At 59.8% G+C, this 18,933-nt stretch overlaps 1 protein-coding gene across 1 annotated transcript in view; it reads right to left on the reverse strand.

Annotated features, from left to right (window-relative positions):
* Positions 1-18,933, reverse strand: part of Sorcs2 (sortilin related VPS10 domain containing receptor 2) — a 343,989-nt gene that overhangs the window by 126,376 nt on the left and 198,680 nt on the right. The window contains 1 exon segment of the mRNA XM_048784122.1: positions 12,127-12,226. Coding sequence (XP_048640079.1) covers positions 12,127-12,226 — 100 coding nt within the window.

Consider the following 18,933-nt stretch of genomic DNA (forward strand, 5'->3'; position numbering starts at 1 on the left):
CCAGGTGGAGAGGTCCTCAAAGGCACCGCTGAGCCGGTTCTGCTCTGGGGGGCTCCTCCTTGCGTTAGCTGGCATGGGGCACCCTGATCCTCTCCTCTGGGCCCTACGGGCTCTGATCCCTAGGTGGGAGCTGTGGCTGGAGGTGTCCCTGGAAAGGTCCCCACTAGGAAGGGCCGTTGGAACTCTGCCTGCTCTAAGTCATATGCAGGCAATTTTGGAGGAACTGCACCTAACCACTTCTTGGGAAAGTGGTCATTAAAGAGAGACATTTTAATAGTGACACACTCACACAGCCCGGGGTTCTGGAATGGTCCGTCTCATGCAATTAGCATCACTCTCACACAGAGGGAGTGCTTACCCTGAAGGGGGCTTTGGAGGTCATTTCAGAACTGAACCCCAGTTTCCAGAGAGAGGCCCGAGCAAGGCCCCGGGCCAGACCATAGCGCTCCCACCCCCGTGAGAGTGGCCAAGTGCCAGGCCCTCTGAGCCCCTGAGCCAGGGCACACTCCAGGCCTGAGCCCCAGCCTTGGGCCCACAGGCCCCAGCCCCAGCCCGGGCACTCTGCCTGAACAGCTGGAGGGGATGCCCTGTGCACCGCTCTACCTGGAGCCACCGGGCTCCTGGGTGGGTCCTGTGTGTGGTGGCCCTTCCATTTTCCCTGATGTGGCTGGCTTTCAAGGGATGGGTCCATGCAGCATTTTTCCTAGGGAAACATCCTCCCTCTGGGCTTCTGGGCTTACTGCCAATCAAAGCAGTATTCAGATTTTCTAGCAAGCATCCTGTGCCTTTGCAGGATCAAAGGTGTGCTGAACAGAGAACCCCTTCATCTTTACCTTCACGGATTCCAAACATCCAGCCTCAACGTGGTCAAAAGTGGTTGCTGGATTTGTTGGGGGTACTGGATGCCTTAATGCTGGGTGTCCAGCCATAGAGCCACCTCGTGGGATAGTGTTCTTGGCTGGGAGGGCTGAGGGTGGTCAGTAAGGAGAAGACAGTGTGGAGTCGTGATCAGGGCTGTCCCTTAGAAGGTCAAGGTCATGGACTCAGTGTCTCCTCCGTGGCGGTCAGTGAGACTGTCTGACGTCCATTACTGTGTTTCCTAGACACTCAGACTGGGCACGTGCTAGTTGCCTTGCGTGCTGGTCCCCTCCCACATGGCTCTTTATGTGCAAAATGATCAACACTCTGATTGAAGAACGAAAGATTATTGAAGTTTCAAAAAATATTCCTCCATGGGCACTTTTCCCATGACTAACATAAGGAATGAAGGGGTGGCCTTTGTCCCCCCCAGACCAGGAGAGGAGTTCACATGTCTCTGCTCCCCCCACACCTCCCCTTCCCAACCCACAGTTTAATGGATACATTCCAGATAGTCCCCACCCAGACAGGGTGCTCCTTCCTGTCCCTTCCAGGATGTGTCTGCCTTGCCCCCCCCCGCCGGGCTGATCGCTGTACTCCTCACCCTCTCACCTTCTCCCACTGGGGCCTCCCCCCTCTCTCTCTGGTAGGGTCCTCAAGGCATCTTCTTTTCAAGCCAGGCCCCTGGCATCTAATTGATGACGCTCTCCCCGCTGCAGGTGCCGTGTCCCACCCTACGAAGGACAGCTTAGCTGGGTATAAAATTCTCAGGCAGACCTCTCACACCTGCCTGTAGGCACTGGAATCCATTTTGACATTTCAAAGTCTGATCCTGGAAATGCAGTTGTGATGACCTGATTCTTACTCTTTGATACAGAACTTGTTTCTTTGAGGAAGATTTTTCCTAATAATTAAAGAAAACACCCAGAACCTGAGGATCAGCTTGGAGGGGCTTTACGTCATCACCCACCCTGAGGGCTATTCTGGTTCAGCAGCTCTGGGCTGTCCCCTAGGAGCACCTGGGGCCCACTGGCCTTCCCTGCTCGGCCTCTCCCTCCTCACTGTCCACTTGGCCTCGAGAGCCCCTTCCTCGGGGACGCTGCCTCACTGTCCTCCAGTCACTTTCTGCTCTCCCTGAGCGTCCCTCCTGAGTGTCCGGGCTTCCACAGTGGCTCTCAGTCCTGCCGTTGAGCTTTGCCCTGTCTTAGGATGGCTCTTCCCCCACTGTCCCCCTTCCTGGCTTTGCCTCCCTCTAGGGAGTGGCCATTCATCTCTGTCCGTTTTCCCAGCCCCCCATCCTTCACCTACACCACTAACCCCAGTGAGGCCCACACAGCAGGACACGGGCTGCTTCTGCTCCCTCCATGTCCATTTCTTGACCTTGAGGTGGTACAAATACTGCAATTTGGCGGGGGGTGGGGGGGAGGCAGGCAGGTGAAATTGACAAGCTGCCAGACAGTCTGTGGAGCAGGGACTGTGGGAGAGTCCCCCCACTTGTGCATCGTAGAGTGACCACGGTGCTATCCCAGCCTCCTGCAGGTGGGCAGGGCTGCTCTAACCAGTGGGCTTTCCACCTGGTGGACAGACTCGACTTCTAGCAAGGCCTCCGTCTTTGCTCCAGGGGCCTATCTGAGCTCGGATCCATGGTCGGTTTAGCAGGGCCTTGGGGCAGCTGGGGGCAGGGCCTCAGCCGTTTTATGTGAGAAATCAGGGCTTAGGCCGGGCTGGCCGTGTAGGTCTGGGTTTTAGGGCAGGGTTCTCCTCTTTGCCCCCAGGAGGCAGTGAGGCCTCCATGGGCACATTCACCTTCTAGCCACTACCAGGAAAGTAGCCAATGCTCAGGTTTGAAGGCCCAGGGATGCCACCACAGGGAGCCCGGAGACCACGGCCCCTCCTGCCCATCTCAACTCAGAGCACACATTTCCGTGTCAGAGGGGGAGACAGACATGTTTTATTGAAATTCAGCCGGACTTGGGAGGACATCGAATAGCTCATTTATATGGGACAGATAACTATTTAATTGCTCTCTAATTACGTGACAATTAGAATTCAGTTCGCAGCCATGTCCTCAGGTGTCTATTTATCACATGTGTGGAGCACCGTTGCGGCGCCTGCCACCATTAGGAGCGCCCAGGGTAGGGAGCGCCCACCACAGAGCGTAATCAGTGTCATTATTCTCTTACACCCGAGTGAAAACTCGGGGCCGTTATTTGTGTATCACAGTTTATTCATACACCTAATCACAGGCTCCTTTCACCAACTGCGCCCCAGCCCAGGAGGCACCCATTAGGTCTTTAAAATAACAGATGTCGTCTGCTGGGAAGGCCGGCTGGGGGCCGCCGTGGTCGCTGTGGACAGAGACGCCGGGGCTCCAGGGTTTGGGCGGATGTGGCCAACACAGAACCCACCCCTGACACCAGGCTCATGAGGGGAGCAGACTTGGCCCCCTGCAGTGGGCTCTCGGCTGCTCCATGGGCCTTGCTCAGGGCTGGGCCAAGGCCTCTCTGCCTGTCACAGCCCTGGGGCCGCCCCGACCAGCACACCCGACCAGCCCTGGGCTGTCTGTCTTCCTGAACTTCAAGTTTCTCTGTACAGGATCCTGGACTGGCCCCTAGGTCTCAGGGATACAAAGGAACCCCCCGCTGAGCCAGAGCAGGACCCCGTGAACACCTGCAGGGCCAGATCAGAAGGACGGGCCCCACTGAGCACCAGCCTGAGGGTCACACTGACAAAAGCGAGCCTTCACTGAGGCTTCATCAGGCTGGAGGGGGAGGACGTGCTGAGAGATACAGATGAGCACGTCACAGTCACTCACCCTTAGAACGTCAATCACATTTTAAAAAATAGCTCCAGCATGTTTTCCCATGGAAAGCAATAAGCAATCAATGCATTGGACAAACTTCTGGGAACAAAGGCCCTGTCTGGAGAAATCCTGACAGGAAAGGCCAGGGCCTCTCCCTGGTGGCCACTACATAGGTTGGTGCAATAAACAGAGGCCCAGCTGGAAATGAGATGGTTACACGAAAAGGCCCATGGGAGAAAGCACACCTGGGGTGGACAGGGGGAGACACAAGCCTCACAGGCAGCCCCACCCACGGCAGCCACAGCCCCCCGCTGATTCCTGGCTCTTAGCTGCCTGAGACTTACCGGTGGCTTGTGGCCTCCAGAACAGAATCATGTGACTGTGCTGAGTCAGGCCTCTTGGTGACTTGTTAGAGCAGCAACAGGAAACTAGCATCTACTCTGAGGGCTGGCTGTCACAGCAGGCTGCCATCCAGTGTCCTCTCCCTCTCTCCCCTCCAGCACAGGAGGCCATGAGCGACTGTGGCTCAGGTCTGTGGCATTGGAACCTGCATGAAGTTTCCCTCTTCCTACTGACTGTGCCTGGGACAGTCTGAAATGGGAAGATGACAGCAAGCTCCAGAGACATGGTTCCTTGCCTTGCTAATGAGTCACCTCGCTGACCTGGCCCCGTCAGGATAATGATCCCCCAAAACGCAGTGGGTCAGCACTCAGCCGCCCACCTGTCTTCAGTTGCATCATGAACTTAGTGACGGGCAGGAGGACCCACCCTGGACAGGTAGGTGGGTGGGTGATCTCCTGGAGTCAGCTGAGCCTCCCGGGAAAGGGGACTGAATAGCCACAGGGCTCCTCACCCACGGGCTCAGCGGTGGAGCTAGAGCTCAGGGAAGGACTCGGAGCCTCCTGTGTTTTCTGGATGAATGGCGGTTGGAGTAGCCTCTCCACTGAGGACAGAAGTAACTTTGGGGAACACTGTGGCCAGATGTGTCACCGTTGGGTTTCCATCTTTTGTCCCAGGAATACTAAGCCAGGAATATACCTGGAGGTAACGCCTTTAGAATGAAAATCACTGTCTTTTGCATGAAGAAGTGTAGTCCTACATTACTACAGATGAGGAAACAGGACATGGTTAACTGACCAGAGCAGACCCCACAGACAGGTGTCCAGCTGAAATAAACAGGCCGAGCGTAGGCCATCACACTTTAGGTTAGGTCCACTGATGGCTGCTGTAGTCAGAGTGTCCATGCACACCTTCATGTGGTCAAAATGAGGTGTCAGACTCAAGGCCAAGGGCTGGGCAGAGGCAAGGGCAGGAGAGCCATAGCTCCTTCCCTGGGTACTTCTCAGGTACAGAAGTCTGGGGACAGCAGACAGACACATGTGCAGGCTGCAGGCTACTCTGTGGGGTGGGAAAGAGCAGAAAGGCCCCGCAGTCGACCCTGAGCTGGTCTGGGGTTGGGGGAGGAAGGTGAGCCTAGGAAGGCCCCCTAAGAAAGCGGAATCTGGAAGACTGGAGGTGGGGTGGCAGGACCGCCAGGCCTGGCAGTGACCCAGGGTCAGCTGATGCCATGGGATATGTGGGTGAGGCCCCAAGGAGATCCGGATCCAAATTCCACTGGCCACCCCTGCCCCTTCCTGGCTGGACCTTGGGTTGGCCGCTGAGCAGCCAAGAGTCTCTTAACATGGTGGCCATGGTCAGCATCTTGGGGATGCCCCTGGGCCCTTGGGCAGCTCCCTGTCACTCCCAGGTCCTCCTCTCACTCTCTCCAGCCCCAACAGACACCTACTGGTAAAGAGCCACCCAGCTGAGTTTAGCACCTGGTTCACAGTAGGTCCCCACAGGTGGCACAGAGCATTGGGGGACGAGGACAGGGCTCCCTGAGGCCATGGGGGCCACCCAGGAGCTCCAGGTAGCTTTGTATTCTGGTCTTATTTTGGAGAGGATCAAATTTGGGACCATCTCCAGGAGACAGCAGCCCCCACCTTTGGCTAGCCCAGGAGAGCACCGCGCTGGGAACCCTGCTTCTGCCTCTCACGCCCTCTCTGACGATGACCTATGGCTAACAGGGAACCATTTTCCATGCGTTTCAAGGGGTTCACTCTTTGGAGACAAGAGCTCAGCACCCGGACAGGCCCGACAGAGTCACTTCCCCCCAGGCAGGTGAGGAACCTTGGCCCTGGAGGGGGATGGGCCTTGCTGATTGGAAGGAGCCCATTTAGCCCAGCTGCAGGTCCCCCCCCCCCACAGGGCTCCACTCTCTGGTTCGCCCCCCACCTGGCAGGGCTCCTGGCCTCCAGGAGATCAGACTTCAGAGGACCTGGCCCCTCCTCGAGGAGCAAGCCATGGGGGAGGCTAGGGGACAACAGGGGCGTCCCAGGGACCTGGCTTGGCTCTCAGAGATCAGGGTGCACTCGGAGCCTGCCCATCCCTGATCCCCTCCACACAGCAGGGTCCATGCCAGACCCCTGCCTCCTTTTTTGTGATGAGGCTAAGCAGAGGACTCGGGCTGGAGGGGAAAGAGGCCGAGGAGGCCTTTTAGGGCCAGGTGCCCTTGGGGAGCCCCGTCTGGAGATCAGGAGCAGCAGTGAACTCTATGGGCCTCAGGGTGTGGGGTGGGGGACTCAAGCGCCACCCAGGGCCCCTTGTTGAGGAAGCTGTCCCCTCCCTACCCCTGCTGCCCCTGCCTGCTTCTGGTCTAGGACAGTTTCCCAAAATGTGGCCTTTGAACTCTGAACCCCTCCTGAGGCCAAGGGGAGGGGAGCTACATCCCAGATGGCCCTGACCCTGCTGCTCAGAGAGAATGGCCAACCACTCGGAGGAGAGATGGCCGCCTCGGCACTCCTCAGTGGGGCCAACCAGGAGCCCTGGACACCCCACAAGCCCCCACCCATGAGACAGGCCTGCTCAGGGCTCCCCAGTGCACTGTTGTCCTGCGGAAGCCTGGGACCACCCTGCACCGTGCCTGGAGAGCGTCACCAAGTGTGGCCTCCATAGCTAGTGCAGCAGCTCTAGCTGCAGCCTGAGCACTACCGGGTGGCCAAACGCCAACTGCAGAATGGAAACCAGCGAGGCCTGCTCCCCTCCCAGACCAGAGAATGGCACCCACGCCAGCCCCGCCTGGGTCAGTGGAGCAGGCACCACAAGGGTGTGACCAGGGGCCCCTCCAAGTGGTTTCTGGTGTTGCGGACAGCCCAAGGTCCTGGGGTCTGTCCAGTGAGGCACTGCCTGTGCAAGGCTTCATGCAGGGTGCCCCGCAGGAACCCAGACACAGGCGCTGGGTGCCAGCCTGCAACAGCCCACGCCAGGTGTATGCACTTGTCTCCTCAATGCCTGAGTTCAATGTGCATCAAACTCATTTCCCGTTTACCAGGACTCGGCGGGTCCTCCAGGGGCTGGAGAGGATGGGTTGTTTCTCAGGCACACAGCCCAGGGTGCTGCCCAGACAGGTCCAGGGGAAGACACACAGGGGCAGTGTGGTCACTACTGCAGGTCACACACATGGGCTTGGGCTCTTAGAGTACCTCACAGTGGGGTTCCTGGCTCCCGTTGGCACTTGGTCTAGCCACCAGGGCCAGATGCTGCACTAGATCACACGTTGTCCCCTCTGATCCCCAGCACAACCTGACATGGGCAATGGAGTGAATCCCATTCCACACCCAGGACTCAGGCTCAGAGCCCCCCTTGGCTGTTCTCCCCCGTCCCTCAGGCCTTCCTGGTGGCTGGGCTCTGGACAGGGAAATGCCAATCGAACGCTTGGGAAGAAGGATCTCACAGCAGGACCTTCTGGCCACATGTGCACTGAGGCAGCCGAGGAGAATCAAGACCAGCCGCTGCTGAGGACGCTCCCACAGGCTCCCTGGAGAGGTCCTGGGCTCTCAAGGCCTCACTCAGGGTTGGGGTGACCCCAGGCTGCAGCTCCAGCCTGGACCTGGACCTGGGCTGCTCTGGGTGCCCTCCGAGTCAGAGCAGAGGGCCTGGGGCCGCAGGGACCACAGAGCCTGGGCTGCTCTGGCTGTTGGCGAGGAAGAAAAGGAAGACTGTGGGGTCAAGAGGTCAGCTGTTTTCCGGGACAGGAGCCCCCCCCACCAGAGAAGGGTGGGGCCACCGACCAGGGAGACGCGGTTGTTGGAGAACAGTTGGCCAATTCGCAGGATAGGGCAGGTCCAAGGGGAGAAGGGAGAGTGCAGGAGGGGAAGGGAAGTGATCCCCTAAACAGAGGCGGCAGGCGGAGCCGTCCTAACAGGTGGACACAAAAGAGCCCCAGAGGCCAGGGAGGCCAGGCGCCTGTTCCCCACAGTGAAGCCTGCGGCACAGGCAGACCTGGCGCAGGCTGAGGAACAGAGGAGGGGCCCGCGGAGCAGGGGACACCACGCCGTCTGAACGTGGGACAGCAGGGGCTCGCGGGCAGCTCCTGGCCTGTGCCTTTCCCTCAGGGAACGTGACACTTGGCAGCAGCTCCATCCCAGGCAGTGCCCTCACCCCCCTGTGCCTTGGTGGCTGCCCTGGGGCTGCAGTGGAATCGCACTCTCAGCCCAGGGCTGACGCACCAACTGCTAGCACTGTGGGAGGGGACGGCCAGGCCCCCGGGGTCCTGGGTCACTCCGTGACAACAGCACAGGCCCTGTCTGGGACGCCAAGGCCGAGAGCTCGGACAAGACTGCAGGTAAGACTGAAATAAAAGGGAATTCATTTCCTAAGACGGGTTGCAAAGTGGTCTCCTAAGAAGCTGTAAAGTGAGGCTCTGCCTGTAACTGCTGCTAAATGGACCCCTAATAGTCCTCGCATTTGCCTGCAGATCCTCGTCACCCAACAACACGGGAGGTGGGCGCGGATGGCACAGGCCCAGGCAGGCGCCCTGCAGGGAATGGCCCTTCTGGCAGGGGCGGGGATTACCTTTGGCCCCTTTTCTTATTCTCCCCACTCAGTAGAGGTTCTATCAGATGGGTCTGGGTCCCTGACCTTCACGCTTTCCAGAAGGTCATACTGTCCACCCAGCTTACCCCTATTTCCAGTCAGTCCTCAGCCTGCACCTGTGGGCTACAAACTGGACCCTGCTGCAGTCCAGCATGCGCCAGGCCCTCTACCGCGTCTGCCAAGGGGGTGGGGGCAGTGCGGAGAGGGAGATTGAAGACCCCGCTCGCCTTCTGCAGAGGAGGTGATCGAGGTGGGGTCAGAACAGTCAGATTCCCAGCGGCTGCTCTGCCCACAGGCGCCCAGATGTTGGAGCTGGGAGGAGTTTGGAGAACCGTCAGCTCCGACGGGGAAACTGAGGCCAGAGCAGACTCGAGTGGCACAGCTGGCACAGCTCTGCAGGCCACAGGCTGACCTGGCATGTGGTCAGGTCACTCTCAGTGGATGCCAGTTTCCAACCCCGTACCCTGGCCGGGCTGGGTGGCTCACATGGACGGAGGACGCCCCACTGGCTGCCTGTAACTTGGCTGCTGGGAAGCCCAGTGATCCCAGAGTGTGCCAAGGGTGCCCAGGTCTGGCAGACCTGGGTTCAAATCCTTACTCTAGACCAATCACAGTGCGTCAATAAATGCCTTTCTCTACCTGCCAGTTGGGTGATCAGGGGCAATGTCCCAGCTTCCTGAGCGTCCTCGTCCAGGCAACCCTGAGTCACACCCCACCACTGTGGCCCAGACCTGGCACACTAGAAACGGTCAACCAGTGCAGTGATGAAGGGCGTTTTAGTTTATGTTACACTGAAACTCCTGCAGGAAGGGCTTCTGCTGTCCTCTGCCCTCCACTGCCCCATGTCCCTGAGCTCTGGTGAATCCTGGGGACTGGGCACCACTGAGCTGCGGAGTCTCCACTGAGCTGCCCACAGGCTGCACCCCACCTTTGGATGTTTGCCTGGCCCAGTCCCCCGTGTCTTCCTCTACCTTAATGGTTTCAAATTCATTTTCCCCGTGATGTGACTGTGGTTTTTCTGCCTCTACATGCATTTAAAACCCCCACTCCCACCCCTGCAAGCCCCAGTTGCAGGCAGAATTCTGGGAGCACAGCCTCACAGCACCAAGCAGATGGAGTCCTCCCATTATCTGTGGAGTTATTTTCCAAGACCCTCAGTGGATGCCTGAGACCTCAGAAGTACCAAGCCCTATGCAAACTGTTTTTTCCATATGTACAACTCTATGGTAACCATTCAGCTGTAAAGCAAGCACTTTACAGCTTCTACTGGGCAAAGCTGAGCTGCCAGCATCCTGTGCTTTGGGGCCATAATTAATAAAATAAGGGTCATTTGAACACCAGCACTGCAGCACCATGACAGGCAATCTGATAACTGAGGCAACCACCAAGGGACTAACAGGCGGGTAGCATATACAGTGTGGACACATGCACTGCACCCCTCCAGCGCTGGCTGCGCCCCCTGCTGGACACAGGGCCTCATCAGATGCAGCCTTCCACCCCCAGCAAAGTCGCCAGGAGAAAAGTCCAGTCACCCTGGCTCTGAGGAGTGTCCAGTGACCTCTCAGGCACTGCTGGCCAGGAGGTCTTGTTTGCTTTAAAAAATGCATCCTGTGGCCATTTTCCTGTCCCCAAGTCACCTGCAGAAGGAGCCAGTCCTCCAGGGAGCCCTGCCCCCAGGCCGACGGTGGCCCATCAGCCCTGCTCACCGCGAGCACCGTCCCATTAACTTTCTGGCCACCTACCTTACAGGTCAGGGAACCAGCCGTGTCCCCAGGCTGCTCCACGCAGGAGCAGGTCTGTTACCTGGCTGGCCCCAGCCAGCCTCCCCGTGAGCCCTTCTCTAACCTCCGGCTCAGAGATTGTCTTGGTTCCCTCACTGCCACCATCGTCTCTGCCCTCCTCAGTTCCAAACATAGCACAGCCTGTGCGACTGGTCCTGAGCCACCGTCCCTTCCCAGGCACCCGTGGACCATCCCGGCTGGTGATCAGATGGCCAGTCTCCTCTTGTGGGGATGTGTGTGGACAGGACAGCAGCCCCAGCAGAGGTCACCAGGACCAGGGTGGCTGAACAGACAAGGACTGCAGGGAGCTCCCAGGATGGGGACGTGGCCCACTGCCGGCTGGAGTCTGGGGGTACGCAGCACGAGCCCCCAAAGGCCTTCCTTGGCCTCCCACTCAGATCGCAGCAGCCCCAGTTTGACAGCAGAGATGGACCCTGCCCCTTCCAGGTGCTCAGCTCTCCTGCAGGCAGAGGCCTCGGGGCCACTCTGGGCCTGGAAGAGCCCCCCTGAGGGGCAGACTCAGAGGCTGAGGTGAGGGGCCTCCCGACCCTGTGACTGCGCGAGACCCACCTCCCCACCTCAACTCACTGCCCTGGAAAATGGGATGGTAACACCTGCTTCCTTGGGTCCTTGTGGGTGGAGTATGAAGCCCCCAGGTGTCCAGGAAGGGGCCAGGGCCACTAACACCCCAGAGAGGCGCCCAGGGCAAGGCCCCGAGCCCTGCAGCGCCCTCCGTCCCACATCCCTGCTCCCTGTCAGGAAGCTTCATGGCAGCGCAGGCGGAGAGAGAGCTCAGGCAAGAGGGCTCTCCAGAGAGCAGGGTGTGTCCTGTAGAACCGCACTGCCACCACCTGGAGCCCGCAGCCACCTCTGCTGCTCTCTGACCTCCGTTAACCGCCCTCACCTGGGGCCTTCGGCCTCTACAGAACCCGCCCATTCCTCTGAGCCCCCTGTGTCTGCCTCCATGAGGCCCACAGAACACATGGTGCCCTTAGTGGCACCACCAGCCAGTCCACAAGACCCCTTCCTCGTTGGGACACGCCCTGAGCCCCCTCGAGCAGCCGTGGGAGCCCAGGTGCAGGCCTGATGCTGAGCACTTGTGGGGCTCCAGGTGTCTGGTCCTAGATTCTCTGGGCAGGTGGTGGGTTGCACCCCATTTCCTGATGAGGAAACTGAGGCACAGAAAGGTGAGCTGGGACTCGAACGCTGCTCTGTCCCAGGCCCCTCCCAGAACCTCGAGCCGCTGCTTTGGGTGGAGTCAGCATGCGGGTGCCGGGGGCTCCCCCGATCCCCAGTGGGCCAAGACGCAGCCACATGTTTGCAGAGGCTCTCCTCATGGAAGCCGGCGAGTAGATGACCTCTGAATGACAAGCGTCCCCCTCTGCCACCAGCCAGAGAGCAGAGCCAGGAAGCTCACCAACCAAACAGCGCTTAAAACTGAGATGAGACCACCTGGGCCCTGGACTCACAGCAACCCTTCAGAGCCACCAACACGCCTCCAGGACGCCCTGCCAAGCAGCCGACCTCAGCTACCAGCCTCCCCAGTGCCTCCTGGGTGCGCCTGCAGGGCGGGGGGAAGGTCAATGTGCCCAGACAGTCCTCCTGCAGTCTGGCCGGTGGCTGGATATTCTTGGCAAGGGATGAAGGCGGAACTGGGAAGGGCGACCAGCGAGGGCCAGGGGGCAGACAGCTCTCATTCTCCCCTGTCCAGAGGCAGGAGACACCAGTGGCACGGGCCTCCTGGGCTTCGGCCACAGGGCCAGCACGTACCTTTCTCTTGTTGGTGGGGCAAATGTAGAAGTTGTCAATGACGGTGGTAACGCCAGGCTGGAGGGTGAGCTTGGTGTAGGACGTCCCGAAATCCGAAGACCTGGGGGGACAGGGGACAGCCGTCAGCACCTACCCTCCAGGTGTGGCCTTTATCAACCCATAGCATATCCAGCTCCAGCCGCGTGCCAGCTCAGGTGGGAAGACACAGTGCTACCCTCCCGACCCTTGCAGGAGCAGGGTGTCCCCCACTGGGCTCCCTCGGGACAGAAGACTTGCTCTATCTGAATCCCAGGTCTGGAGCTGGGGTTAGAAATCCCAAAGCCCAGGCTGCCTCCTCCTCCTGGGGGTGCCTGAGATGCTCTGGCCCTTGTGGGTCTTCTACCTCTTCGATGCCTTGCAGAACCCTGACAGACGATGTCAGCATGTCCATCTCACAGATGACCAAAGGAGTCCAAGAGGGGACATTCTCTGCCTGACAGAGTCAGACACAAACCCACCTGATGCCGGCCGGGGTTCTGCTTGCTGCAGGGACCGTCTGCCACTGTCCGAGGCTCCACTGTGGCCCCCTGCCCATCTGTTTCCCTCTTGGGACCCTGAGCTCCTGCAGGAGCCCCCTCCGTCCCCACCCCACCTGGAGCCCAGGGCAGCTCTGCACTGTGGCTGGTGGCACAGCAAAGCCTTGGAGTCTTCTGCCAGGGGCAAGCCCTACCACCCCAGGGCTGCCCTCCTCAGCTATGGTGTGGACGGAGCAGGAGGAATGTCCCACAGAAGCCGCCAAGACCAGCTCCGATGTTGTTCAGGAGCCACCAAATGAAACTCATGGAATCAGTACTGTTGAAGCTCAAGGTCCCAGAGGCTCTGAAACCAGGGCCTCTCATGATCACCCTTGAAAGTAGGCTGGAATCGCACAACGTGCTGGGCATGTGGGTTGGGTGGGCTGGGCATGGCGGCTTGGGTGGGCTCCAGCTCCATCAGAGCTCCTGCCTCAGACCCCAGCCTGCCGGGGCCGACTCCACCCTGGCTACCTCACTGCCAGCAGTGCCTCTGGGCACCCGCAGCTGCAGAAGGCCAGCACCTCCCCTCCTGTCCCTGGGTCTCCCAGGAGCCTGCAGCCACTTTGGCATGAACCCCCCCCGCCGCCCCCTGCAGATGTTCAACTTCCTTCCCACAATGACTCTTGGCGTGTCTGCATGCACACATTCCCTCCCTCCTCAGGTGAAACCCAGGGTCCAGGAAGATGGGCCCTGTTTATTCCCTCTGGGCTTGGTGACCTGGTAGCCACATGTCCCAGAGGTTGTATCTTCCATAGGCCTCGGGGTCACAGGGTTGAGGAGCCCCCACTCTACCCCAGCCTTGTGGCTCCCAGGGTTTCCCAGTAGGGGAAATTCCTCAGGTCACTCGGGGTCTGGATGCCCATCTGGCCTCTGGCTGGTCCTGCCCTCCCCAGTGATGACCTGGCTGCAGAGAACAAAGACACACCCACCCATGGAGGTGCAGCTGGGAGCATTGACTCTCAAAACCTCAGAGAATTGATTTCCTTTGAAAAGAGGGAGCAAGAGGCCCATTAGCAGAAGATCGATCCAGAGACCCAGGAAATTCCAGGGCCCCTGCAGAAACAAATAGCTGTGTTTATGAGCTCGATGCAGCCGAGCCTCCTCTGGGCGTAGGCCCCTCCCGCTCCCAGCTTTCCCAGACAAGCCTATTGATTCTGCCCAGCCCCCCACCAGGACCACCACCTCAGCCCAGATCTGGCTGCCCAGGATCCAGCCTGCCTCCCCATGCCCAGGAGGGCCAGAGAAGTCTGCTCACAGCTGCTGCTCCAGGGCACCTTCCCGCTCAGCTCAGGCGGCCAGCGGCAGGTCACAGGCCCCACTGCCCTGGAACCTCCCTCCTGGTGGGGCAGAGGGGGGTGGGCAGATGCCAAATGGAGCGGCAGAACACAGCAGGCTGGGTGCTCTAGGCCTGGAAAGGGGTGGGGGCCTGCTGGGTGGGGCTGCGGGTCCTGTCCCAGAGACAGAGTGGCATTGAGCTGACTTTGGATAAGGTGACCTGAGGGCAGAGGCCTGAGGAGGAAGGGAGAGGCTGTGCGTGGCTGGGGACGGGCACATGTCCTGGGTCACCCACCTGGAACATGTCAACGTGCCCGCATTGAAGACAGGGCCTTGGAGGAAGCAATCAGGTTCAGAGGTGGCCAGAGTGGGCCAGAATGGGCCCTCAGTCCAACATGACCAGTGCCATAGAGGAAGAAAACCAAGACCAACAGAGATGCAAGGGCGAAGCCCACCAGAAGGAGCCAGCCCATGACCCCCCCCACCCCGCCTCAGGCTGCTGACTCAGCACCTTGAAAAAATCCCAGCTGTTGAAGCCACAGGTTTGTGGCACCGTGTCATGGCAGCCGCAGGGGATGAAGGCAGCATTCCAGAGACACAGACAGAGGCAGAGGTGGGAGGGGACAGCCACAGTGAGCCGTGGTGCTGACGTCCAGAAGGCCAGGAGATGCTAGGGCACGTGCAACTCTGGGGGCCCAGGCTGTCCTCAGCCCCCAGCAGAACCCACACCTGATCCATCCTGATCTCCCTGACCCCTCACGGGCGCCTCCACTTCCACCCCGCCTGTCCCCCTCCTGGGCAGGAGTGCACCCTGCAGGCCAGTTCCACCAGGAGAGGCCTCAGAGAGTCCTGTGGCCGCTGGAGCGACTCGGGACAAGGTGGATCTATCAACGTGCTGTTCTGGAGGTCACCAGTCTGAAACAGGCCCCGTGGAGGTCTACCGAGGCACTGGCACATACTAGAAGATCCAGGGGAAGACTTTCCATCCTCAGAGGTCTCCTGTGACCCTCAGCTCCAGGTCCCTGCCTCTGTCCTCAGAGCCTGCTTCTCCCTCCCTGCTCGACTACATATCGCCCACTTCCACATTCAGACTCTCCCTGGTCCCTCCTGTGATCGCACAGGGCGCACGTGAATGGTCTGGGATCCTCTCCCCTCCTCACCGTGCTAATTCCATCTGCAGAGTCCCCATTGCTCTCTATGAAAGGGAACATGTCACAGGTCCAGGAATGGGATGTGGAGGCCTCTGGGAGGGGAGGGCTTCCTCCTGGGAATGAGGAAAGTGCGGGAGCCGTCCGCCACGTGTGGCAGCCCAGGGTTGGGGGACACTAAGAGGGATGACAGGGCCTGAGGCTGAAGGGCTGGGCAAGGGAGGGGCCGGAGTTGTCCCCAGGGCCACCAAGAGGGCTGGTCCACAGTACAGCACCACGGGTCCTGTGGCATCCCCAGCTCTCAGAACATGGAGTTTATCCAGACTGGAGCACGCAGCCAGGTACACACTGATTTCAAGACTTGGTATTAAAAGAAGAACGTTCACTATGATTGTTACATGGATTATGTATTGCCATGATAATATGCTGATTTACACAGTCAATGAAACGCCGCTGCCCCAGCTCCACACCCTCAGCCTCCCTGCCGCCCAGTGCCCACGACAGAGGACCCGCATGGCTTGTGATCCACACGGGCCACACCGCATGCCCGGCCGTACCCTTGGTGTTGTGCAAACGTGTCAGGACAGGCTACAGAACCCCGCAGGGCAGTGTGCCTGCGCTCAGGAGGTGCCCTGCCCGGTTGGTATGACTTGCTGGACAAGGTGCTGGGCTAGGCTGGGGGAGGAGAGGGAGGGACCTGGGGACCTGGAGGATGGTGATGCTGCTCAGCAGGTGCCACCAGGGAGAAGGTGACGGGATGGGTTGGAGCCAAGTGCTGGCATCCAGAGGCCCGAGGCAGAGCCAGCCTCCAACACAGAGCCAAGGTGAGAGCAGCCACCAGCTTGTGCCCACCTCCCGGGCCCTGCTCTGCCCCTCTCCCATGGCACGGAGGACCTGGGCTGGTCCTGTTCCCACTGCCCCAGGGGCCTGGGCTGCCCACACAGATGTGGAACACTGGGGGTTGGGACCAGGAGTCTCTGAGGTCCCCACCAATGTAAAAGGCCATGACCACTGTCCTTAATTTGCAGGCCCCACAAGGGCTCCGGCCACCTGACCCAGCCCTCAGAATCCCTAGCAAAAGCTCCAGGGTGTCCAGTTCCTCCTGAGGCTGGCCACTGAGAGCCTGGCCGCAGGGTGTTCTCCTGGGGCAACTCGAGGGTTTCCGTCACCTCCTTATTTCCTCCGCCACCTGCTTCTCAAGCGAATAGATAGTCAGCAGGGACGACACCTGTATGAGGAAGAGTCGCTCCACAGCACCCGCCGGAAAGCGAGCGGCAGCGGGCGTGGCCTCTGCGCTCCCTGCAGGGCCTGGAGGAGGCCCGGCAATCGCCTGCTTTGGGGGACGAGCCCTGCGGGTCAGGGTGCTGGGGACACAGCTGGGTCCTGAGGGTGGATGGCTTGTCCCTCCCAGGAGCACATTAGCTCTAGGGCAGCAGCCTTCAGGAAGCCCTTGTCCCCGGGATTGGGACCCCGAGGCGGTGGTGATGGGGGGCAGACGCGGTTCCCTCGGGTGCTCCAGGGGCAGGTGGTGGCACAGAGGCTGAGAGAGGCAGGCGGTGATCAGAAGAGGAGATTGGACAGTGCCCAGCGTCATGTCCTCCAGGAGAGGAGGATGGCTGGTGCTGCTCATGTGACCATGACCTCAAACTGCAAAGCTCCTTCTTCAGAGAACATTAAAGAACAAAACCAAAACCCAGTCAAACAAAACCCCTTGACTGTCCCCGGGTGTGGGTTTCGAGGCTAAGTCAGCGCAGGGCCAGCCTGCGAGGGACCTCCCCAGGAAAGGGCACGGAGCCCGGGGCGCACGGAGCCCGGGCAGCAGCCTAGGTCCCCGAGGCCGCCACACAGTAGCACACGGGGCTTCCAGCTACAGAGACGTTCCCTCCCAGCTCTGGGGGCAGCAGTCTGAGCCCAGGTGCCTGAGGGCCGCATTCCTCCTCCAGCTCCTGGTGGCTCTGGGTGTCCTCGGCTGGTGGTGGCTCACCTGCAGACCCCTCCTGTCTCCACTCTGAACCTGGGCCCAGCCTCTGTCCAGAAGCACCTCATCCCATCCTGAGCCGATGGCATCGCCGGGACCCTGTGTCACTGAGGCCACATGCTGAGGTCCTGACTTCAGTCAGCTCACTGGAGGCAGCTGCTTCATGGAGCCTGAGAGACGGCGTCCACACCAGTCCTGTGACAGCTCCCATGTGGCAAGGGAAAATGGGGACAGGCAGGCAGACAGGGGAGAAAGGGACGCACAGCCCAGGTCAGGGTCCCCTGCCTGACTCCCAGGAAGGGCCCGAGGCTGATGGTAAAAAACACAGGAAAGACTCAGAGGCAGGAGGGAGGGACTCCCTGCTTGTGGGGACCTCTAAGGGACCTGGGTAAGATGAAGGCACCCAGGTGAGCAGAAGATGCCCAGGTGAGATGGCTGGGGTAGGTGCCCAGCTTTGGGCAGTGTTGCTCTGGAGAGAAGGAGCCAGCTGGGGAACTTGTGCAGACAGTGAGGGCCGCTGTGACCCTGGTGAGCAGGACGGGCCTCCCTCCTCCAAGCCCTCCTTCATGCTGCATGGACACTGAGACTGAAGGTCAGCAGCTGCTGGTGTGATGGGGGCACGGTGCCCCTGCTCAGCCCCTGTCCCAGCTCCAGGTGGGCCAGGGGGAGGGGGGAGGGGCGCCTGGCGGGATGGCACTGGAGCTGCACCCCTCTGACTGCTGGGACTGCCTCTTGGTGACCCCAGACCCCGGCAAGGAAAGGAAGTGACATTTACTGCCTTTGGCAAGTCCAGGAAATAGAGGGTGACCTGCCTCAGCACCCAGCTGGTCAGTCAAAGGCAGGTTGGAGACAAGATCCTCTGACAAAGCCCAAGCCCAATGCTGTTTCCCCCCAAAGCCCATACAGATCACCAGGTCAGGGTGAGGACAGTGGTCACCATGATTATCCAGGCAGTGCACATAGCTGGCACTCAGTAAATGCTTGCTGGATTCCTTTGGAAGTTCTCTGGGTGCCAGACCTGGAGGCTGTGTGACTTCAGGCTGGTAGGTTGTCCTCTCTGGGCTACAGTTTTCCACTGGAAAGGCAGGGGTTGGGTTTAATTATGCCCAAACAATAGCCCTGGTGCTCAGTGGATCTAATTCCCAAGGAAGGCCAAGTGGAAGGGGCAGTGACAGGGGAGGAAGCAGGGAAGGAGTGGCAGGACACCACCATCCTGCCCCCATCCTGCCAGTGACCATGTGCCTCCCTCCCCTGAGCCTGGGCTCCCGACACCCCCCAGCTCTCAGCAACCACACGGCCTCCAGGTCTTTGTCCAGCATCCTGCGGTCCAAGCACCATCACCTCGTCTCCATCCATTCAAATCAAAATAAAGAACCAGTGTCTAAAGAGGGGCAGATGGAAACTCGGGAGGCAGGCGCCCTCAGAAAATTGCTCTTTGCAAATCGGCTGCCTAATTGCTGAGTGTTTATGCATACTCACTTGTAAAAATGATTTAATTAAGCCATTTTCATATTCTGTAATTATTTCATTGGCGGGGACCCATGCTCAGCCCCACCTCCTTCTGCAGATGAGCCCTGCGCTCTGACCCACTCTCTCCCGCCGACTTGGGCAGCCACAGTGTGGAGGGGGCACCCACCGCGTGAACCGCCGGCTGGCTCCAGATGCACCTGTGGGAGGGGCCTGACGCGACCTGGTACCTGAGTGCCACACTCGCTCCTTGCAAAGCCCTGTGTGGACGCGCCGCCCTCTGGAAGGGAGAGCCAAGACCTGCACACTCCCCATGGGAGACTGAGGCACACGGGGAAGGGGGCTTGTCCAGGGGATGGGACCTGGGGGAGCTCAGGCTTGGATG

The sequence above is a fragment of the Marmota marmota genome, unplaced genomic scaffold (genome assembly GCF_001458135.2).
Source record: "Marmota marmota marmota unplaced genomic scaffold, marMar, whole genome shotgun sequence".
NCBI lineage: Eukaryota > Metazoa > Chordata > Mammalia > Rodentia > Sciuridae > Marmota > Marmota marmota.